This window comes from Brachypodium distachyon, chromosome 1 (genome assembly GCF_000005505.3).
Source record: "Brachypodium distachyon strain Bd21 chromosome 1, Brachypodium_distachyon_v3.0, whole genome shotgun sequence".
In the NCBI taxonomy this organism is placed as follows: Eukaryota; Viridiplantae; Streptophyta; class Magnoliopsida; order Poales; family Poaceae; genus Brachypodium; species Brachypodium distachyon.
Genome location: NC_016131.3, coordinates 72470733 through 72494798, shown reverse-complemented (window position 1 = coordinate 72494798; position 24066 = coordinate 72470733). Strand labels below are relative to the sequence as shown.

At 45.3% G+C, this 24066-nt stretch overlaps 3 protein-coding genes and 1 pseudogene across 3 annotated transcripts; 2 read left to right on the top strand and 2 right to left on the bottom strand.

Annotated features, from left to right (window-relative positions):
- Positions 1-162: 162 nt before the first annotated feature.
- On the top strand, positions 163-5214 carry LOC100830557 (ras-related protein RABC2a). The gene is made up of 6 exons (XM_003558773.4): positions 163-708; positions 1693-1761; positions 2022-2087; positions 2694-2815; positions 3173-3301; positions 4705-5214. The coding sequence occupies exons 1-6, from the start codon at positions 567-569 to the stop codon at positions 4813-4815; spliced, it is 639 nt and encodes a 212-aa protein (XP_003558821.1). The 5' UTR covers positions 163-566; the 3' UTR covers positions 4816-5214.
- A 428-nt stretch (positions 5215-5642) lies between these two features.
- LOC100830250 lies at positions 5643-7644 on the bottom strand (annotated as a pseudogene).
- A 5086-nt stretch (positions 7645-12730) lies between these two features.
- On the bottom strand, positions 12731-16205 carry LOC100841400. The gene is made up of 7 exons (XM_010231972.2): positions 16092-16205; positions 15823-15903; positions 15555-15716; positions 15412-15465; positions 15143-15289; positions 14229-14591; positions 12731-13066 (listed from the first exon to the last, which is right to left on the bottom strand). The coding sequence occupies exons 1-7, from the start codon at positions 16203-16205 to the stop codon at positions 12731-12733; spliced, it is 1257 nt and encodes a 418-aa protein (XP_010230274.2).
- Positions 16206-17918: 1713 nt separating this feature from the next.
- LOC100841101 (cytochrome P450 711A1) lies at positions 17919-20279 on the top strand. The gene is made up of 5 exons (XM_003562044.4): positions 17919-18193; positions 18401-18553; positions 18654-19434; positions 19553-19648; positions 19764-20279. The coding sequence occupies exons 1-5, from the start codon at positions 17955-17957 to the stop codon at positions 20097-20099; spliced, it is 1605 nt and encodes a 534-aa protein (XP_003562092.2). The 5' UTR covers positions 17919-17954; the 3' UTR covers positions 20100-20279.
- The last annotated feature ends 3787 nt before the right edge of the window (positions 20280-24066 follow it).

The following is a 24066-nucleotide window of genomic DNA, read 5'->3' as shown; positions in this document are numbered from 1 at the left end:
TAGTGTTATGTTAGGACGATGTTCTTTGCAGATAAAAACTAAGGAAGCTAGGTAGGCAATCATGCATTACCGCTTTTGAGACTGTTTTTTTTTTTCTTTTTTAAGGTGGCACGTACACGACGAAATTGTTTCCAGCTGCTTCTGGTTTCTGGGTTTGCCGGCAACCTGCAACCGTGCTCTGGTCACCTCATCATCCCCGGGGCAGGCAGGCAGGCAGCCGAGTCAAAGCAACACGACGAGCCGAGAAGACGCCGCCCGGTCGGTTGCGTCGTGCGCGGCGCCGAGCTCCCAGGCGACGCCACCTGTCCCGCTCCCCCGCGCCACGCACCCAAAAACGTAACCGATAGTCCTCGTCGTTCCGTTTCGATCGACTTCCTTCCTTCCTTCCATCGACTCTCTCTCGCTTTATTCCCTTCTCCTCTCCTCTAGTAATCTCGCTTCGCTTCTCCAGAATCTCTCCCTCCTCCCTCTCACCACCAACCCACCCCGCATTTCGCTTCGCTTCGCTCCCGTCCCGCGATTCGATCGCTCGCTCGCGCCGTCTGCCTCCCATCCCCTTGCCCACCATGGGCACGTCGCCGGGGACCAGCAGCTACGACTGCTCCTTCAAGATCCTGCTCATCGGGGACTCGGCCGTCGGCAAGAGCAGCCTCCTCGTCAGCTTCGTCTCCGCATCCCCCACCGACCACGACATCTCCCCCACCATAGGTACCACCACGGCCTTCCCAAACCCTCCGCTCCGCTGGATCTCCCAGCTTCAATTCGTCACGCCGTGCGCGCGTCGTCCCCCACCCTGCGCCCAAGCCTGCCCCGTCCCGATTAGGGGAACACCGCAGCAATTAATGCTGTCTCTGATGGGACGGGGATGGGATTGCTGTCGCGGCTGGCGTTATCCTGTCCCGCTGTTTATAGATTATCATGATGATGCCCCCTCCCCCGTGCGTGCCGTCTTCGTATATTTTCCCTGCCTGGAGATGGTCATGGGCTCATGGCTCTCATGCTAGTGCTGGTGAAGTCGGTTTTCGAGGGTGCTAAGCTAAGGGCAGGGGTCATCACCCGCGACACCGGCCGCGACATCAGTTTGTTGGGGATACGGGGTGCCAGGGTACTTCTGCTCTTTAGCAACGGCTCGTGCCGCAACCTTGGTTTTTAAATAACAGGTGTCATGCCGTGCGTGGGATAGATTTTTGATGGTCTGGAAGGTGGAACCTTGACCCGAGAATGTTTTGTCTGTTCATTCGTTAAGAGGCTAGAAATTCGTTAGTGGTAAGCAGCGGTTTTAAGGCAAGGGGGGTCGCACCGTCTTCTTTTTATTCTCCTTTTTCAAAGGAAAACAGTGGGACGAGCTTTTACCATCTGGTTCATGCTTGGTGCTACTACAGATGAAAAAAGAAGAAGATTCAGGAGCGTCTGTAAAACTACCTCGCTTAAAATCGAGTGAAACTAATTTTGACATTACTAGCAGACGAAACAGGTGTGGCGAACTATATTCCAAATAGACAGTGATCAGCTCATCTCGCATTCTGTCAGTATCAGCACATTTTTACCATGAATATTTTCCAGCACTAGTAGGCTAGCAGCTCCAACTCCTTTTGTCCTGAATAGGAACCCATCCAGTTATTCCACCATAGTTGATGTATCGTCCCTGTTATTTACTTGTCAGAATTTATTTGAATTGACAACGATTTCCAGGAGTGGATTTTAAAATCAAGTTTCTCACTGTCGGTGAGAAGAAACTGAAGTTGACAATATGGGACACCGGTAAGTTCTGTTGCATTTTTTTTAATTAATATGGGGTTACTGCTTACATGCTTTCCTGACAATATTGTATGTATGATGTATGCTTTTGGGGGACAATAGCTCTTCTGTACTTACATACTTTAAACTTCTTTCCTAGCCCAGCAAGAGCTCATTACTTGGCCTGTTCTGTCCTGGGCACGACCAAATTGTTTCACAATGTATAAGAAAAGTACACTACTACACTTTCAACTGCTGGGCCAACTCCTTTTCATTGTTTGCAGCTGGCCAGGAGAGATTTAGGACAATCACCAGTTCTTACTACAGAGGTGCTCATGGAATTATTCTAGGTAATATGTTATCTTCTAAGATTTTATTGCACGGCCACGATTAAAAGCTCTAACCATTTTTTATGCCTGACTTGCAAGTGTGCAGGATGCAGTTCTTTTTTACAAAGTGCATGCGTGCTCAACTTGATCTTTTCAATAGCCATATAAATCGAGCAAGATAACATACTACTCAGTAGTAATTTGTGAACGATATTGTGACTTTCCAATCTTATCCATTATATAGATCTTTCCTCCTTATCACCAAGTTGATGGTCTTTCTAGTTAGTTGTATCATTCCATTTGACCATCTGTATACTGATTCTTGGATATGCTGCCAATAGATGTGCAATTAATTTTTGTCATGTTTTTATCATACTCAATTGATTTTTTTTCACTGAACCTAGGTTTCACCTCACTCAGATACTGTACCACCTAATCATTTCGTAGCAACATTTGGTGAGCGAGAACTTCTGTTGTGATTAGTGATGCTGAAATGATTGTTGTGATTACTTGTAGCAACAGAATATCTGGAAAAAAGAACCTTACAGTGTATCTTTTATTCTGTGAAAAGCATTGCAGGTTAACTTGCATGAGTTTAACTTTGTGTTGTCTTCTTCTTCTGTTTAGTTTATGATGTCACAAAGAGACAAAGTTTCACCAATCTTGCTGATGTATGGGCCAAGGAAATAGAATTGCACTCAACAAACAAAGAGTGTGTTAAAATGCTTGTTGGAAACAAAGTGGACAAGGTATGTTTTCTACTTTTCTTTGTTTCAAATCAAGTGGTTACGTATGTTGTTCGATTTTGGGACCTGTTGTTGTTTTACATTTTGATTTTTGAATATGTAAGTGTTTGGTGGATGCGATGTAAACCTGTTGGATCAATTTTAGGACCCACTGTATGAGTCAGTGTCGCTTGAGATCTTATCAGATATATGGCATTCAGACAGAATTGGAGAAGAGAAGTAATTTGCTAATGCAATGAATGAGATTGTTTCTAACCCCAAAAGACCAAACATGTTAAACCCTATTAGCAATGCTTTTTGCTGGAATAGTACACAAGATGAAGTGACACTAGAGTGTTCTGAATATTATGGTTCTTGCAGGATGAGGAAAGAATGGTGACAAGAGAAGAAGGTCTTGCTTTTGCACAGGAATGTGGATGCCTATTTCTCGAGAGTAGCGCCAAAACAAGAGAAAATGTGGAGAAATGTTTTGAAGAGCTTGCGCTAAAGGTACACGTAGAGAAGTATACTAAGCACCATAACCTTAACCTCTTTACTTTTGACCATAAAATAATCTTTTAGAACTCCAAAAATAGGGACTTGTAAAGTTATAGATTCCCATAGATTCAAAGCTCCACAAATATATAGTTGACTGGTTTGTAACAAATTTGGAATACGATGCTGCATTTCAGAAAGCAATGGACATTCCTCCACTAGATGCGATATATTTGATACTTGTTGTCCCATCTTATTGCGGAGAACAGCTAGAATAGAAATCCTCTTGTTGCAATGCTGTAAGCCTGTAACTGCTATGTTTCTGCTGCAGTATTGTTCATGTGTTGCCTGAATTTTTCTTTCAGATATAAGTCCTGAATATCTGGTTGTGTATGCCTTTCCTTGTCTATGATCAATGCAGTAATCAATGTATATTGTGCTGTCGCCCATCAGTTTGTGCATGTTCCAAGAGTAAAGTGTACCCGGGTCCCTTAACTTGCATATCACTTGATACCTGGACTTGAGAACTGCCCCCTTGACGTCTTGAAACATGCACTAACGAGTCAATAGATTTACATTTTTATTTTTAAGAGACAGTAAGAAAGAAGTTCAAGATAACTACTGTTGTTTAAGTGTGCTTTCTCTTCCCAAGCATCATTTAGGAATAGTGTTTCCCTTGGGGAGGACGAGCAAACTACTCTTCAGGCAGGTTATCTGCAAAATCTGAGCTTGTCGGATTATTTGGCACAAATGTTATTTGAAGAGTCTTCCAGTTTTTTGTGACATAATTTTATTTTGCTTACATTGTGATGTAATGTTCAGCAAGTGAACAGTGAACCAACGTAAGGCTTTTTTGCATGCCTGCCTGTGTGAACTGGTGTAAGGTGGTATATTTGCACATCTGCCACATATTTAGGGTGGACGTCTGTCTATAACCATCAGCCAAATTTGTGTGCAGTATGCTTTTCCTAGATATGCCTCGACTGAACTTGATTTTTCCCTTAACATGGGAATATCTAGTCTTCTAATAGTTTTCTTCCTTAGCCCCCCTAGTAAAGTTAGGAGATCTAATTCTACTTCATATTTAACCCTTTTATGTTCCTATGTTTCTACTGCTACAACTTATGCGTCCTAACTGTATATTTGGACTACATCTGCTGTTCTTCTTTTCATGTTCATTGTACAGTCTTGCTATTCTTAAGTTCATCTGGAAGACGGATTCATTTTTCATTGTATCAATGACGTATGATTACTTCTGCATGTTCCATTTAGTAAGTCCTAGGGTATCACCCGCCGTACTAACAAGAACAGGCTTGAGCCGATTTGTCAGCCTTGTTTTTATCAGATAATCGACTTGATACACTCTATTCTTGTGGATGTGATATCTGCAGCCACCTTACTGTGCTGACATATTGCAGATCCTTGAGGTTCCAAGTCTCTCGGAGGAAGGATCTTCAGTCGTTAAGAGGAACTCACTGAAACAGAAGCAGGAGAACAATGCAAAACACGGAGGAGGATGCTGCCAGTAGATCCAGCAATTTGTGTGCAACAGACTCAAAACCCCTAGATCTAGCTTGCTCTTGTTTTCTGATGTAAATGAGTTGTATCTAAGTGCTCATTGACGCAGCCAGTGCGAGTAAAGGGAGAAATAACCACTTGAGGTTTTGGTGTGAATGGTGGGAATTGATCTGTACAAAAAAGAAAATGTTGTCCCTAACCCTCTTGATCTGGCAGCTTGCTTTACTGCTTGTAAGACCCAGCGAGCTGATCCCTTCCATCGTATTAGTATGAGTGGAAGTCAGGAAGTGTATAGCCGGTACATAGTGCACCTTGTTTTCTTGTAGCAGGTATCTTTGGTTTTCTATGAAACATGTGTGATCTTGTATAAAACATTTAAACTGCAGTTACATCATTTCTTCATTTCTTAACTCATCTGTTTTCAGGGTGATCGAATTTCCTGCCGTAAGTACACTACTTATGAGAAGCACTATTGTCAACCTGGTCTGACCTTGGTTGCAGCTGCAGCGATCAATCACATGCATGAATGCATTATTATCCCTTTACATGTATAGATAATCGGTGTTAAGATCTGTACTGTTTTTCTCAAAAAGAGAGAAAGAGAAAAAACATAAGAGTAGTCTACTAATCAAGGTTGACCCCTCAATAATTTCTTTCCTAGCTCTGCCACCGGTTATACCATGGTTATCTTTTCACCATTATAATTTTTCAGATTGACCAGAAAATAAGTTTTTATTAATAGCCCAATGATATAAAACCTTGATATGAATTGGGATAATACACAGGCCCTATGCTAAATGCGATCTGGCAAGAAAACAAACAGGCATGACATTGTACGTTCATCAAGAAACATATACTGCATAATTTATGCTTTATTGAATCACACGCATGAAGCAAACAGAACTTGTGTTGTCAACCAACACAACCACTTGGTCCACCATAATAAAACGTGTAGCCCATCTTAAACGCAAGATCGAGATCGGTAAGCCGGTAGCAGTCTGATCTGTCAACTAGACGTTCCATTGGAGTTGAATCTGGGTCCCAAGCGTGACCTTTGGAGTCGTAAATCTTGACATGCTTGAAGTATCCAGATCTCTTGGCGTTACTAGTGGGGAAGTAGCCGCTGCCCATTGGAGGACCCGGTACATTCTTTAGGTAATTCACAAATCCAGTCAGTGCTTGTATTCGCGACGATCCAGGGCAAAGCTCCCGCGGGAAATGCCCCAAGAATGAGGGGCTCTCCAAGTCGTGCCGGTACACCACCAAATCTCCAGTGTGCGGATCCTGTACATACACAATCAACAAGCGATGGCGGTCATAATGGATGATTTCCATGAAAAAAGAGAGTAAAGAAACTACATACAAATATTTAGTGAACATAATTTTAGATTCTTATCTTCCACTTCCAAATAGTTAAACGGGGTTTTCTTCTGTACCTGATACTCCAATGGGCTAAACGGAGTTTTAGGGAAGGGCGTTATTGTCTTTTTTCATTAAAAACCAAAACACATCAGGTTTCTTTCTTCCCTATCGCGTTGGTGCTGATCCAGTGGTCTCGATCGCGTAGCTCGCACCCTCCGGCGACGCCGCCACCCTCATGCCGCTCGCTGGCGCCGTCCTCCTCTGGCGCCTCCGCGGGCCCTGCTCCACCGCGCCTCTCCCATGATCCTCGCAGCGGACGCCGGCGCCCTCCTCCAGCGCCGGCGCGGTCATCCTCCAGCGCGCCCCCGCCCTCAGCGCAGCTCGCTGCCCCGGCCCTCGCAGCGGCCGCCAGCGCCCTCCTCCGGCGCCGCCGCGGCCATACTCCTGCGCACCGGTGGCGCCCTCCTCCAGCGCGCCGCCCGCGGCCGTCGCAGCGGCCCCCGCCGGCCTCCTCCAGCACGCCGCCCACGGCCCCCGCCGGCCACCTCCAGCATGCCGCCCGCAGCCCCCCGCGCACCCGTCGCGGGCCTCGCTGCAGCCAACGCCGTCCTCCGCGCGGCGACCGGCGCAGCCCCCTTCGGACAAGCTCTTTACGTTTTTTTTCGTTTGCACAGGTTTAGATTACGTATTTACCCCTGCCTTCCTAATACTCCATATACTTAGTTGGAGTAGGAGGGAGTAACAACCAATCTGATTAAAAAAATGAACGTTCATATTTATTCCGGAGTACCGTAGAAGAACTCATTTAAACATGGCATAACATATTAATTAGTATATGTCTAAGTAGTAGCATGTTATTAGCCATGTACGTTCAAATGTATGTTTGTCTCTACTGGGATAAAAGGGCACCTCATTTATGCTAAGCCTGACATAACGGTCTTATACGTAATAAATCGACGTAGGCGCAATGGCTTGACCAGGCACCAATGCAGCTCCACGCGCAGGAACAAATCCGGAGCAGTCCAAGTTGTAGCAGCCTGCTGATTTGGTGTCCTTATGTATTATCGTGGGAAACAATTAATGACCACAGCTAAATCTGATAAGTAGTAAAAAAATAGAAAATTGTGGGAGAAAAACTCAACATACTGCATTTTATTCACATGGCATGCTGGTTTAAGCTTACCGTCTAGTACGTGAAGAAACGGACATCTCTATTGTGGTACAAAGAGGGGCAACCTGCATGCCGACCGAACCAGAATTTAAGATAACAGTTTCTTGAAAAGTATTTTGAGATTACTGGAATAATCGTGATATGTTTATACGTGAAATCTGGCTTCGATTAGGCGGTAGCGACCTCCTTCTGCACAATAGATCTGTATGGCTGATCCGGAGTCTTGAGAGTATTGTTGATTTGGTGAACCCCATATACTCATTTCTGCTCGAAGACCATGATGTTTTCCTGGTTTTGTGTGCCACATTGCATACCAGCGACAATAAGACATAAATCAGATTAAGGAACAATCGAAGACATTAATAGTAGTGAAAAAAAACATAATTAACCAATGGGGATGCTGCATCTTTTGAGAGAGAGAGAGAGTACATGAGAAACAGTGTTGCTGTCTACACCCAAAAGGTTGGATCTCCTGGTTAACAGATAGGTTTGGGTGTTGAAAGAGTACTGTTCTGAATTTCTCCGGCCTGATTTACCGCGCTCTGGACGAACCGAAAATATTTGGATACCAAAAGTGTAGCGTTCTGCAAGAATAATTAATTTAGGCTTGTTGTAGTAAAATAAAACCCTTATATGGGTCGGACCGTAAATCCTACGTGGCAACGACCAAGTCAACATTTCGCAAGCACGAGTCAAGACACCTGCGTGGTGCGGTCAATCCTACGTGGTAAAAGAAGACTAGTCAACGAGTCAAGCCTCTCATGCCATGATCAAAGGATCAAATGAGATAGAGTAGGAGGCAAGAAAGGTGAGAGGAGGGAGCCTTTAGTCCATAGTGGATCATGGACCAAGCCCTATTTTTCTCACATGGTGCACACAAAAGTTATGGACCAAAGGAGCTACTTTTAACCTTTTGCCCCCACTTTTCTCTCTCCCTCAAGAGTAATCATGGTCTTTTGTCATGGACCCCTAGGCTATAAATACCCCTCATGGAGGCATGTATTATTCACTCTCGCTTGAATAAACTCAAGGGGAGAGGGCTAGAGAGCCTCTTTGAGAGGAGCTCTAGTTTCGGGATCTCGGAAAGTCTCGTTCAGCCCGAGCCTGAAGGAGATGGAATCGGATTAGAGTCTTAAGGGTATCTCGACCTCGCTACTTGGGAAGCCTCGTTCGGCCCAAGCACGAGGCGGCCCCTTTTGACCCATGCAATCTATGCGTGCTGCAGATTCTAAATGCATGTTATTTCCTTTTCTCATGTTATGAATAATATATGCCAGGACTCGGACATGTGCTATCCTAATTTGAAAACTAACTGAAGTTTGGAACTAAATTTAAATTCAAATTGACTGTACATAACTGTGCATGGTGACAGGTTTTGTTTTGTAAATACATACATCTCGGACATGTGATATCCTAATTTTAATTGGCAACATAACAAAGGATAGTTACAATAGACTAGTTTTATAACGATCAGCACTAAATGGTCAAAGCATATACGAGATTTAGCGAATATTAAAAAAAAATTGAGAAAGAGCCTCATGGGTCGAAGTACCTTCTCATTCTTTTGCAGATTACCACCTACATCTGTTGATTCAACGAAAGTGAGGAAGCAATGTGCGGATGTAAAGCATAGTAAGATTGATATGACAACATATCCACAACCCATTGGCAAAAGCAAATGAGTTCCTTGGGCTAAACTTCGTATGATTCCTTGCTAATAGTATGTTGTTTGGGAAAGACAATATATAGAGTGCGGAGCCACGGTTTCTTATGGAAAGCTTTTAACAGTCAAACTTTAATTAATTAGATCCCGTGAATGAACGATTTGATATGTATGCTTGAGATGGATATATATAGATCAATCATCAATCTTCGTTAATATATGCTTGGTTCACATGTCCGCATTTAATCTCATTGATTTATTTTTTCTGAACGGAGTCCAGGTTCCTGGATGCATTTACAATTAAGAACAAAAGAGTTATCGGACAATCTAACGAACACAGGTGCCCACCGTTGTCTAGCAGAGTCGATGTCGAATCCATGCTCCGGTCAGCAGCAGAGTCGATGTCGCCGTCGATCGGGCGCGGGTACTGATTAGCTACTAATTCGGGGAACACGGCCAAGGGAGACTTGAACGCTTCGTGTGTGGCAAATTTCGTGTCAGTCCGCCGTACGCACGTACGTAACCCGTACTGGCTGCAATTTTCGTGTCTCGGCCGTACACATACGCTACGTACATACGCACAACCGCAACGTAAACTTGCTATATATACCATCTTGTCTGGGTACGTGCTCATGCTCGTATAGTCGTGTATGCGTACACACATATGCATGCACAAGCACAACCATTATGTATGTGCGCGTATTGTTCACTAATTGCTCATGCAAGTATATAAATGGAACTATGGAAGGAACCTAGCTAGCTAGCATGTGGCCATGTGGACAAAACGCATACCTCCGCCAAGACGAAAATGACAGTACGTACGTAGTACCAAAATGATGGACAAGAGATGGCATGCACGCACTTGATGCGTAGAGCCAAAACCTTGATTTACGAGCATGTTACGCGGATTTAAGGTTGGTAGTCATGCATGCATCGGTCGATCTATACGCCGATCCGGATATTTATGCAAGAAAAATACGAACATGGAGCTAGCTATGTGGTCCGGCCGATCGATTATGACCGTCCATCATGCATGCACCCGTTGTACGTACGTATGTATGTATACACGTATGCTTCCACATGCCGTGTATATGGACCGAGCAGATGACGATGCTATACGTACATCGTACGCACTTCAATTCTGGCGCCACTCCAACTGCGTACGAGATCAGATTAGATCGCACATACACGTACATACGTGCTGCAGTGTGTGCGACATCCACCGTTGTCTTTGAGATTCGAGCGGAGGTATCGAGCGGGCAGCAGCAGCCCGTGTTACTTTTCCATTCCCCCCCTCCTATTTCCTTTCTCCTCTCCTTACCGGTCCCCCGGTATTATCCTCCCTACTCCCGATTGTTCTCGTCGGCGGTGGCAGGGGCAAACGGCGCGCGGGGCGGGGGCTGCAGCGGTGAAGGGCGAGAGGGGCGGTGGCGGCGGTGGAAGAGGCGAAGGGAACGCCGGGCTGCGGCGGCGGCGAAGGGCGCGCGGACGCGAGTGGCGGCGGCGGCGGCTTCGACCTCCGGTGTCACAGGGCGGCGGAGTAGGGCGAAGTTTCGGGGGCGCGGCGGCAGCGGAGGTAAGCCTCGTCGCTTGGGTCGCGCCGCTGCTCGCCAGCGAGTGCCCGACGAGCTACTCGATCCGAGATTCCGGCATGGAGAGGTGACCGGGAAGAAGGTGAAGCAGGCCGTGGTCGTGGCCGCCATATGCATGTGCTTGCAGGGATGATCTTACGTAACTGGTCCCTGCTCTCCTCGACGGTGGTCATCTGGGGCAGCGTCGGCACAGCTGCCCTCGTCGGGATCTTCCCTCTTCAACGGCAGGTACCGCGCCGCGCCCCTCGCTTCTTATCTTCAGCCACCTGCCGTCGCCCATGCCCCACCAGTGCCATTGCTTCTCAACGGCAAGGACTGCAATTGAGGAACGCGAAGATCGATGCACGGCGGACTGCAATTGAGGAGGCCAAAGCGGCGAAGAGGAGAACAGAGTTATGACGACGGATCCTAGCGGCCTTGATGAACTGAGCCGACAGTGGTGGCAGACGAAGAGGGAACACATTATGCCGTGTTGCCGCCAAGCTAGAGATGCCGCGGTCGCTGTTGCCGCCGCTACCGAAGCCGCAGCCTCCGCCGCTGCCGAGAGCGCTGCCGCCACCGCCGATGCTACCTCTGCTCCACCGGAAGTCAACAACGTTGGATTGGTTTATTTGAACTTTCATGTGATGCGTTATGATATGCACAAATTTTTTGTGAACCGTCAAACTTTCGAACTGTGAACTGACGAAGTGTCGATTTCTGTTTTTGGTGGTCGTATTTTCGGTTTTGCAGGCTGTGGGCAGAACAGATCCCGCAAAACTGTCAGAACTCGATTTTCAGTCCGGAACGAAGCAGGTCCTGACTCAGAGGAGATGGATGTCGACCTCGATGGAGACACGGAAGTGGATGAGATCTCCGGACACGAAGACGAATATCTTCTCCTTGTTTCCCACCGCTCGCTTCTTCTCTTTTGCCTTCATGACGGCGGCTCGTGAAAATGTGTAATCAAGTTGGTAAACAAGCTATATTAACCTGGTAAATCAGTGACTATAACCTGGTAAACAAGCGATATTAACCTGATAAACGAGTGACTATAACCTGGTAAAACAAGCGATATTAACCTGGTAAAGGAGTGACTATAACGTGGTAAACACGCGATACTATCCTGGTAAACGAGTGACTATAACCTGTTAAACAAGCGATAATAACATGGTAAAGGAGTGACTATAACGTGGTAAACATGCGATACTATCCTGGTAAACGTGTGATTATAACCTGGTAAACAAGCGATATACTAACCTGGTAAAGGAGTGACTATAGCGTGGTAAACACGCGATACTATCCTAGTAAACGAGTGACTATAACCTGGTAAATAAGCAATATTAACGTGGTAAATGAGTGATTATAACATGGTAAACACGCGATATTATCCTGATAAACGATTGATTATAACTTGAAAAACAAGCAATATTAACGTGATAAACGGGTGACTATACCTGATAAACAAGGATCGTTAATCTGGTAAACGGGTGACTATAATCTAATAAACAAAGAATATTAAACTGATAAATGAGTTAACCTGGTAAACGAGTGACTATTATATTACCTGGTTGTAAACAAGTGATATAGTGAAGTGTTTCAACAAGTAAAAGATGTTATCCTCAGATGATAGAAGTATATATAGTTCACCTAACGTGGACGCCGCATGTTAGCGCAAGGCTGCAAACGTCGCCAGCTAGTCACTTAAAGACAACAGAGTGCGAGTTGGCCAGAACGTGCCGAATGCACGGCGACTTACGAGCAGGTTGTGGTGCGCACGCCGTCTATAGCATTTTTTTCCTTTTTTCTAATATGATGAAAATATGTCTATTTTTAGAAGAAGAGAACCAAAGTGAGCTTGACTGAAGGCCAAGCCAATAACGTGCTTCTGAGGCTAAGCTATGATGCGTTGCGTTCCTGCGATCAGCTAATGATGCTGTGCCAAGGTGCTACTGGACCAACACACTGCGGATGGGTAGCTGGGCCAACGCGCTGCTGGGCCGGCCTGGCTGCACACCGTGGGCGAGCAGGTCCCGTGCAGCGCATGACCGTGGAGGGGGCCGCCGTACGGTAAAGATCGGTGGGCGGGCACGTCGCTGTGTAGTCCCCTCCAAGAGTTATCCAAATATTTAGCAGAGAACTAAGCGAAAACCATTAAGTCACCCCATAGAGCCATCATAGAACCTTCCAAGCACTGGCCGGAGTCGAGGACGGAAGTCACGGAACCGCGGTGGCACGTGGCGGGGGCAGCAGCGGCGCGCGTAGGCGCACGACAGGAGCAGAGGCGCACAGGCCGGCGGCGACGCACCGGAGTGCGAGCTCCTCACGTACCCCGTTGGGGTCATCGGCGACTGCGCCGTCACGCAGCTGCCCTGGGTGGAGTTCTTCCCGGACACCCAGGCTTGGATCCTTGGCGCTAACAGTAGAGGGTTGTGCCCACCCTTAATCTTGTAATCATCTTGATTAATAGCACCATGTGAATACTTTAGTTTTTCCTAATTATGCATCAAAACTACAACCTAAATTGTCTGGTAATCAAGACTGGCCCCTCCTTAAATAATTTCTTTCCTAGCTCTGCCACTGGTCATACGATGGTTATCTTTTCAAGATTTACCATTTTTCAGATCGAATTGGCTAGGGAGCAGTCGCCTGACAATTAGCTTTTCTCAGTCGATGCTTGTGAGACGTTGGATCAGGCATCAAAGATTCGTGGTGCAGGAAGACAGCGCAGAGTTTTTTTGAATAAATAAGGCCGCGTCCCTCTATAGACAACAAAGTCATGTTGTTGCACTGATAATGTGTTTTTGTTTTCCAGACAGAGATGAAAGGTTCAAATCTTCATCTTGGCAGATTTATGTAAGATTTTAATTCTTCGGTTTTTCCTTTCTTCAATTTATTAGAATAGCGCACAAAATTTCACGTGCAATTTTAGAATTGCACCCAAAATTTCACATGCAATTTTTAAACTCGTGCACAAAATTTCACGTGAAATTAGAATCCGTATAAAATTTCACGTGCAATTTTTAGAATCGTGCACAAAATTTCAAGTGCAATTAGAATCGCTTATAAAACTTCACGTGCAATTTTTAGAATCGTGCAGAAAATTTCACGTGCAATTAGAATATCGCATAAAATTTCACGTGCAAATTTTAGAATTGTCTGTAATTTTTCCTGCTATAAATTTTCTCTTTTGCAAGAAATTTAAATTGCAGTTTTTAAATTGCACAATGGTTTTATGATTATTTTAGTTGCATGAGAATTTTATAGTATTGGCTATGTCCCAGCAAGCCTACAAAGTCAGGAGAACACACAAACTAAAAAAAAAAAAAAAGCAGCCAGCGGGGTGAGTAAAATCGGGTAGAAATAGCTATAAAAAATCAATCAATTGCTAGCTAGTACTACCATCGACTGAGAACTACTCGTTCTCAGTCGACTGAGCCCAAGCGAGTCCCTTTTCAGATTGACCAGCAAATGAGTTTTTTATCGAAATCCCAGTGATATAAAACCTTGAGATGAAATTGCGACAATCCATCATATGCTAAATGCAGCCTGGCAAGAAAACAAACAAACATGGCTGCATGTCCATCAAAAGGAACATATATAATTGATGCTTTATTGAATCACATGAAGCAAACAGAACATGTATTGTCAACTAACACAGCCACTTGGCCCACCGTAGAAAAACGCGTAGCCCATGTCACGCTGAAGAAAAAGACTGGTTTGGTTATAGCAGTCCCACTTGTCAGCTACTTTCTTAATCGGGGTTGTATGTGGGTCCCAAGCGCGACCTTTGGAGTCATAAATCTTGATATGCTTGAAGTATCCAGATCTCTTAGGATTTCTACTGGGGAAATGGCCGCTGCCCATTGGAGGACCCTTTATAGTCAGTAGGTAATTCACGAATCCAGTCAATGCTTGTATTCGTGACGTTCCAGGGCAAAGCTCACGTGGGAAATGCCCCAAGAACGAGGGTCTCTCTAAGTCATGCCGGTACAACACCAAATCTCCTGATTTTGGATCCTGTACACAATCGACAAGGGGTGATGGTTATAAATTTTAATTTTCATGAAGAAAGAAAAATAAATAAACTAGATAGTTTGCTTAAAATATTTAGTGAAAACAATTTTAGATTCTTATCTTTGATTTCATGGTACTTAAGCATGACATAATGTATTAATTCAGCTTCCATCTAATTAAGTAACTTGACAAATAACCAGGTTTGTTCCTTGTTTGTTGAATTCAGTCATCCAATAATTAATTAGCATTGTTTTGTCTACCTGGAGCATTTGGAACATATGTTAAAAAAAATCAAGAAAATCTAGCTGAATCTGTATACAAATCATCGTGGATTTTGAACAAGAGCTTCCCATGGTTATTCATTTAGTCAAGCCAGATTCTTACATATATCCGCATGAATGTTTCAATTTGAAGTACTAAAAAATCTAATAAATAAAAGTGGATATGCTCTAATGGTTTTCCATATAAAAAATTAGCAACATGTCATTAGCCATGTATCTTCAAATGCAATATTTGGTAAATATATATGTGTCTCTGTCAGGATAAAAGGATACCTCATTTATGCTAAGCCTGACATAGCGGTCTTGTACATCATAAGTTGACGTAGGAGCAATGGCTTGACCAGGCACCAGTGCAGCTCCAGGCGCAGGAACAAATCCGGGGCAATTCAAGTTGTAGCAACCCGCTGATTTGGTGTCCTTCTGATCAATGATAAAAAAATAACATGTATTACTGTGGGAAACAATGACAAAAGTTAATCTGATAAATAGTAAAAAAAACTAGAAAACTGCGGGAGGAAAACTAACTTAAAGTTTAAACTTACCGTCCAATATGTAAAGAAGCGGACATCTCTATTATGGTACAAAGCGGGAGCAACCTGCAAACCGGCCAGGCCAAAATTTAAGATAACCGTTTTTTGAAAGTATTTGAGCTTATCAAAATAATGCATGGATGATCTATTTGTACGTGAAATCCGGCTTCGATTAAGCGGTAGCGATCTCCTTCTGCACAATACATTTGTATTGCTGATCCGGAGTCTTGAGAGTAGTGTTGATTTGGTGAACCCCATATACTCATTTCAGCTCGAAAACCATAACGTTTTCCTGTTGTTGTGCGCCACATTGCATACTAGTGACAACAAGACATAAATCAAATTAGGGACCAAACAGAGAAATTAATTGCAGTGGGCAAACATAATTGCATCCAAATTTAGAGAGAGAGAGAGAGAGAGTACATGAGAAATGGTGTTGTCTTCATCCAGAATGTTGGCTCTTCGTGGGAACCAGATAGGTTTGGTTGTTGAAAGAGTAATGTTCTTTCTTTCTCCATCCTGATTTTTGGCACCTCCGGTTGGTACCAAAATAGTAGCTTTCTACGAAAGAAAATAATTGTTGTGGCATATGTAAGCTTCATGTATGTATAGTAACATACATGTGAAATACGAGAATCTAGTGAATTAAAAGAAAAACAAGTGAGAAAGAGTTCCATGTGTGGATTTTTTACCTTGTCATTCATCTGCAGATTACCACCTGAATCCGTTGATTCAGCCAAAGTGAGGTACCAAGATGCGAATAAAAAGCAAAGTAACATTGATATGACAACATAACCACGACCCATTGGCACAAGGAAATGAGTTCCTTCAACCTAACTTAGAATTGTATGATTCCTTGCTAGCAGTATGTTGTTTGGGAAGACAATATATAGAGCGTAGAGCCATGGTTTTTTAAAGGAAAACTTTAAGTACTCAACCTTTAATTAATTATATCCAAAGAATGGCCATTTTGATACATGTATGCTTACTATGGTTATAGGTCAATCATCAATGTTCATTAATATTTGCTTGGTTCACATGTCCCCATTTAATTTCATTGGATTTTTCCTTATTTTGACTGAAGTCCAAGTGCCTCGATCCTATTAAGAAGAAGAGAGTTGACTAGTTAGAGCTAAAAACTCATCTCTGTTTTCACGGGGACATGATATAGAAAAACGGGTTTGCTATATCTAAGTCGACTAATTATTAGTTAGAGATATCGATTTCTCAGCCATTGAATATGGTATGTGCTTTAAGATTCGGGACGAATGATGAAAAATGGAGAGTGAAACGATATCTATATAGTAATCCAACGGGTATGATACGTCGACCGAGATTTAAGCCATTTGATTAAAAATCAGTCGACTAAGATATAACCACACCCATAGAAAAAAAAACGGTGGCGCCTGGTAGGATGACAAAACTGAAGTCTTTTTCCTAGAAAAAAAATATACATGGTTAATTATACAATAATTTATTATGCTAATTGTGGATCCAGATATGCAAATATTTTGAGAAAAATTGTCTAGCCTCCGTGTGCACGTAGAAAGAAATAGGGAGGCTACGCACGTCAGGAATATCGGCCTCGTGTGGCCCGGGTTGCGTGAAGCTCTGACGCGTGCAGTGCAGCCCCCAACACTGCCATTTCAATTCGCACGGAAGGAGACTTCCGCGAGACAGTGTATGTGTATCCAATGGGACCTTGATAGCTAGAGTCGTACAGGACGCACGCAACTTGCAAATGGTCGATCTTAATTCTTCGTTGCACTTCCCCAAAGAAGAAGTAACTACTGGCCGATGTTCTTTGATTTTAGCCAGCTGTGCGTTTGAATATATCGTGGTGTATACGTGCAACGTAGAAATGGTTTGGTGGAGTCGCCAGTCAGAATGCGATCGAGGACGTACGGGTCGCATGCATGTAGAATAACAAGGAACGTTCCTTGATTTTGTCTGATCCAGTGCAAAAGACGTCCGATGATGATCAATCGACCCACGTGGTGGGTAATTTACTTTGATTCGGTCATGCATGCAGCCCCTCGTGGTTGTTTGGACAGTAAATTAATCAGGAGTGGAACTATCGATCTTTTCTTTTTCTCTTTACCGTGTGGATCGGATTTGGATCTCACGAAATTGGCCAGTTTTCTCAACGTGCAAAACCATACGTACAACACGATAATAACGTGCACTAGTCATATTCAACGGCTCAACGCCATGGAGTCATCCAGGACCGGTCAATCATATATACTCTCCTGCGGTCTTAGATTACATTTACATCCATCGTCTCATCAACAATAACCACACTTTTCACCGCAAAAAAAAACACAATAACCATACTTTTGAACTACCCATATTCCAGTCACGTGTGAGCAGCAGCTACAGGTATTGGGTCCCACACCCATTCTATTTTTCTTTCTTGTACGTACGTACGTACTACTCCTACCTACCCCGTATACGTACAGCTTGGTCTCCGTCGACACGACAACCCATGCAAAACATGTGTATATAAGTGGTGACTCTTCCCCATCGATCGCTAAGCTCGGCAAGACAGACGTACGATGGACGGAGCGGGAGTACTCTGGAGCCGTCAGATGGAGTCGCCATTGGCAGCGATTCTGTTCACCGTGGCGGCACTGGCGGCCGGCGCATTCGCCGTGTATTTCTACGCGCCGTCGTGGCGCCTGCGCAGGGTGCCCGGGCCTCTCGCCTACGGGCTCATCGGCCACCTGCCGCTCTTCACCAAGCATGGCCCCGAGGTCTTTGGCGTCCTCGCAAGGAGATACGGGCCCATCTACAGGTCAGTTGTTAATTAGTAACTCCACACACCGGCCGATCAATTTCAATTGGGTGGCTATATCCTACGTATATACTTGATTTTTCATCTCACAGATCAACTTGTCCTAACTAAAAATTAAACGACTTAGATATATCAAACCTGTATCAGTTGTAGTTTAAGGCTTTCGATCTGCACTTAATACGCTGGCGGTCGGTGTGTTCTGTCCAGGTTTTACCTGGGTCGACAGCCGGTGGTGGTGATCGCGGACGCAGAGCTGTGCAGGGAGGCCGGCATCAAGAAGTTCAAGAGCGTCGTCGACAGGAGCGTGCCCAGCACCATCCGTAGCTCGCCCATCCACTTCAAAAGTCTCCTCTTCACCAAGTACGTCCAACTTACAATGGAGATCGCGTCTTGGACATAATTAAGCTGCTAGAGCTAGCTAGAGCTAGTTTTAAACGCATGCAAACCAAATTAATTGCAGGGGCTCGAGGTGGCAGTCGATGCGGAACGTGATCATCGCCATCTACCAGCCATCTCACCTTGCAAGCCTCATCCCGGCCGTCCATCCCTACATCCGCCGCGCCGCCCGTCTCCTCCACCCCGGCCAAGAGGTCGCCTTCTCCGACCTCGCCGTCAAGCTCTTCTCCGACACCATCGGGCAAGCCGCGTTCGGCGTCGACTTCGGGCTCACCAAACCCGACGACGCCAACAATGTCGACAGCACCATCAACAACGAAAAAACAGCCACGGACGACTTCATCGAGAAGCACCTGTACGCGCTGACGTCGCTCAAGGCGGACCTCAATGGGTCGCTCTCCATGGTGCTGGGAACCGTGGCGCCGCTGCTGCAGGAGCCGGCCCGGCAGCTGCTGCTGCGGGTGCCGGGCTCGGCGGACCGCCTGATGGACGAGACCAACCGGGCCCTTAGCGGGCTCGTGGACGCCATCGTGGCGGAGCGGGCCGCCATGGAGGCCCAGAGCGAGGGGGAGAAGAAGAACTTCCTGTCCGTGCTGCTCAAGGCCCGGGAGAGCAGCCACGCCATGAGGGAGCTCTTCACGGCCGACTACGTCTCCGCGCTCACCTACGAGCACTTGCTCGCCGGGTCCGGGTCCATGTCCTTCACGCTCTCGGGACTCGCGTACCGGGTCGCCATGCACCCGGAGGTGGAGGAGAAGATGCTAAGTGAGATCGACGCGTTTGGGCCCAAGGACCTCGTGCCTGACGCCGAGGAACTCAACACCAAGTTCACCTACTTGGAGCAGGTTCGTCTCGGTCGTTTGCACGATCTTCAGATTAAACGTATCGATTCCCTAAAAAAAAAGATTAAACGTATCGATCATAACCTGTGTTAACATCCATGTACAACTTTTGCCCCAATAGGTTTTGAAGGAGACGATGAGGTTCTATTCTTCGTCCCCGCTGGTTTCGAGGGAAACGACCGAGGACGTCGAGATCGGAGGCTATCTCCTGCCAAAGGTTCGTGCCAATCTGCTGCCTTATGTGGTCAAGGCTAAAATGGAATATGTACGGCCACATCAATTTTCATTTTTATGAGTTTACCGAGTCAAAAATGGTGCCTGCACGCACGCAGGGAACGTGGGTGTGGCTAGCGACGGGGCAGCTATCGAAAGACCCGAAGCATTTCCCCGACCCGTACACGTTCCGTCCCGAGCGGTTCGACCCGGAGGACGAGGAATGCAAGCGAAGGCACCCCTACGCGTTCCTCCCCTTCGGCATCGGCCCTCGGGGTTGCCCCGGGCAGAAGTTCGCCATGCAGCAGCTCAAGCTCGTGGTTATCCACCTGTACCGCCGCTACGTCTTCAGGCACTCCCCCGGCATGGAGTTTCCCCTGCAGCTCGAGTTCTCCATCGTGAACAACTTCAAGCATGGCGTCAAGCTCCAAGTCATCGATCGAGAAGAGCACTAACTGATGTACTCCGTGTGATCAACTACTTAATTAAACAATGTAACGTGATCGTATATTTGTATCTATATATGATCGGAAATAATGCTAACTCCGTGCAACTACATATACATGTGTCCTGAAGATTATTGAAAGTGTGTAACCTATTTGTTACGCGTAATAAAGTTGTTTCTTTTCTTTTTACAGTATATGCACCATGCTAAACGTGTTGTTCATTCAGTACGTCATCATGCCGTTTGGGTAAAGCCTGTCTCTGAACCGTCACCTAGCTATGTCGGTACATGAACTCCTCGATAAAGCTCGAAATGATCCAATGCATTGCTCTCCGCCACCATGCTCATGGTGCTTCAGTCGAAGTGTCGAACTAACGCATGCCCAGTTGATCGACGAGTAAATAGCCCGCGAGTGATAGAGGATTAGAAATCCCTCTCTTGTCAAAGCTAGCCTGTTAAAGTGTATACGTGTTCATGTACTTGCCCGTGGAGGGTGAAGCACCTCGACTTTCGTTTGTGCGCGCGGTAACCAGCTTGTGAGCAGAGAACAAGGACGAGACAAAGGACCTTGATGGGTTCCCAGGGGGAGGATGCACGTGATGCGTGCAGGCTGCTAGTGTCTTTTCCTTTTCCATGCATGGAAGGACACGGTAATAGGACGATCCTGAGTCGCTCGCTTTGACGGATCAATCATCAGGACTCATAGAAAGGCAGCAACAGAACAATATATGTGTTCTCCACTTCGCACCGAGCCCATGCACGACCGAAGTTTAACACGGCATAAAATTGTTCGTTGAAGAAATCAGGGGTCGCACACGCTACTTAATCATTTCACATGAGATCCTGAACTTGTCTACCACGCATATGTTTTTTGATCTTAGTTACGTACGACCGTCCATGAAACCATGGCTGCAATGCTGCATTGCCCGCCCGAGAGGGAACGATGAGTGCCATATTTGGCCAAGAAACGAAGTTAGCAGGTTTGGGCCAGCAGGCTATCCCATTCGAAGAACGGAAGCACGTGGAAAGGTTTGGATACTTCTTCGCCGAAAAAGGGAAAAGGTTTGGATACATTCATGCATGTGCATTGCGCGATGGCAAAAAAGATCAGAAATTCCGGGGTAGGCAGCGAATTCACGACGGCATTTTTGTTTGGCGGGCCACGCTGATTGATCTAATCGGGCAGGGCAGGGAGAGACAGCGGTGGTGCCCACGGGCCACGCGGCCTGGTCCGTGAGTTTGTCCCCCGTTTCCGCACTCAGATGCATGAAATGGGCCCATGCTCGGGATCCGGTCCACTCAGTCACTCACTGCTGATCCAGCCAGCGGAGCAAGCCCCCAAGGCCCCATCCTTTCGCTGCACGATCGACATCGTGGACGACGGTATCCGATGACACAGCTTCAGCATGGACTCACTCAACGCATGCAACCTGTAAATCAACTTCGTTGCAAGGTGAACTTGTTTCAGGGAAGCGATAATCGGGAACGGCACGTGCCTGCCTGTGGGCTCTGGCTCACAGCCATGCCGTTGTGTATACATATGTGATCACATGACAAGAGTTCTTTTCGAGACACAGACAAAGGATGGCTATTTACACTGGGCCACTTTATTAGGGGTTACTATTATGTAGGAGTACTAGTGTTATGTTTTGAAAGGCACGCGAGGTCGCGATCGAGCGTATAATTCGTCTATGTTGGCCCGGTCGATCGGTCGATCTGATAGCAACTATTGTTCCGCCATGGAATATATACGAAGGTATACAAGGAACTAACAGTTACAGTCACGAGAACCGGCCAAAATCACCGCCGAATCAGCTCAACCGATGCGGATGTGACTGCTCAATTACTTCGCTTATCTGACAAACTAAATCAGCCTAACTAAGTCTTCGTGAGCTGTGTCATGCCGTCAATATTTTCTTCGACAACTAAATCTGTGTCCATTTCCTTTACTTATTTTTCTGTAAACTCAATCTGGTTTCCCCTTGATGCGTGACAGAATTGGTCGCTGGAATTCTTCCAAAACTGTATATAGTCGAGTGCTTGAGAGAACGCTTCGTCGAAACACGTGCGCTCTTGTGAATTCCGCGGCAGTCGTGAAGCGTTATCAACTTATCCAGTGGCATTGGAGAGATTCAGTGGCCGGGCCTTCTCCGCCTTCGGTTCGGTTGCGATCTCCATCTTTCGTACCGTCAACTGAAAGCTCTCCTCGAGAGGACGGCCCTCGGGCGGGGATAATCTCGGTTCCACGTCACGGGATCACTGGCGACATCGAGAGAGATTCAATTTTTTTTTTCGAAAAGGGGGAAAAGACCCGGCTTCTGCATCAATCGATACACACAACTAAAAATACAGTTTATGCATCACACAAGGTTGACACAAAAATCAGCCAGCGAAATAAAAGATACAAATAATGCCTATACATCATGTAGTTAGAATTCTACCAGTGGACCGCCATCCACCCCGGCTGAAGATATCCCGAGTAACCATCTCCAGACGGTTGCACCCAGTATCCAAAAGCTCCCGTTGGTCCACAGGGAGTAGATAAGACCACAAACGGATCCAGTGAGTGGCTCTGTAGATTACCTGAAAAAAAATAACCACTCTAGTCTTGTTAAAAACAATATCATTTCGGCAGTTCCAAATAGCCCAACAAAAGACAGAAACTCCCACCCGAATTTGAGCTTTAGTTTTTTATCAACACCGTTCAACCAATTCCCAAACATATCTGTGACATTGGTTGGGAGTGACAAATTAAAAGATATATGAACAATTCGCCACACAAGACGAGCATATGGACATGTTATAAACAAGTGATGGATAGTCTCTTCTAATCCGCAAAAACAACATTGTTTACACACATCCAATTACGCTTAGTAAGATTGTCTTTTGTCAGCGGCACTTTTCTATAAAGAAACCACATAAAAATCTTGATTTTCAAAGGTATTTTAATCTTCCATAAATAATTTTGAGGAAAAACAGTATGCCCATCCATCAACTCTCTGTACATAGACTTAACCGTGAATACTCCAGTTGAATTAAGTTTCCAGGAAAAAGAATCTGAATCAGCAGAAAAGCGAACCATTATTAAACGGTGGACTAAATGTAACCAAGATGTCCATTTATTCCCTGTCAGTGTACGTCTAAAGCCAATATTCAGAGGAACAGATGACAGAACAGTCGCAACCAAAACACTTTTTCGTTGCACAATATTATATAATGATGGATATTGATGGGCAAGAGGTGTATCACCTAGCCAAGTATCTTCCCAAAACCGAGTGCTCATTCCATTCCCAACAATAAAAGAACCTCGATTAAAAAAGGCCGTCTTAACTCACATAAGTCCTTTCCAGAATGGGGAGTCTGTGGCCATAGCCTGAACTTGAGAAAGAGCTTTAGAATGAAGATATTTATTATGTAGCAACTCTTGCCACATACCCTGCTCATTAAGAAGCTTAAACAGCCATTTGCTGAGTAAACACACATTTTTAGTATCCAAAAGCTCAATCCCCAACCCCCCTTGTTATTTAGGATGACAAATAATATTCCACTTTGTTAAACGATATTTTCGTTTATGCTCATCACTTTGCCAAAAAAATCTGGATCTATAAAAATCAAGACGCTTCCGTACCCCTTTAGGTATTTCAAGGAAGGACAACATAAACATTGGCATACTTGTGAGAACAGAGTTAATAAGCACAAAGCGATCTCCATATGAGAGTAACTTGGCTTGCCAACATCCCAATTTTTTTTCAAAGCGGTCCTCAACAGCCTTCCATTCTTTGTTAAGAAGTTTTCTATAATGAATAGGGATACCCAAGTATTTAAAAGGCAAAGACCCAGACTCGCATCCAAAGAGACGCTTATACTGATGTTCTTCATCTTTCGCTTGACCAAAACAAAAGAGCTCACTTTTATGAAAATTAATCTTCAGTCCCGAAAGTTGTTCAAAAATACAGAGAATTAGTTTCATATTAACG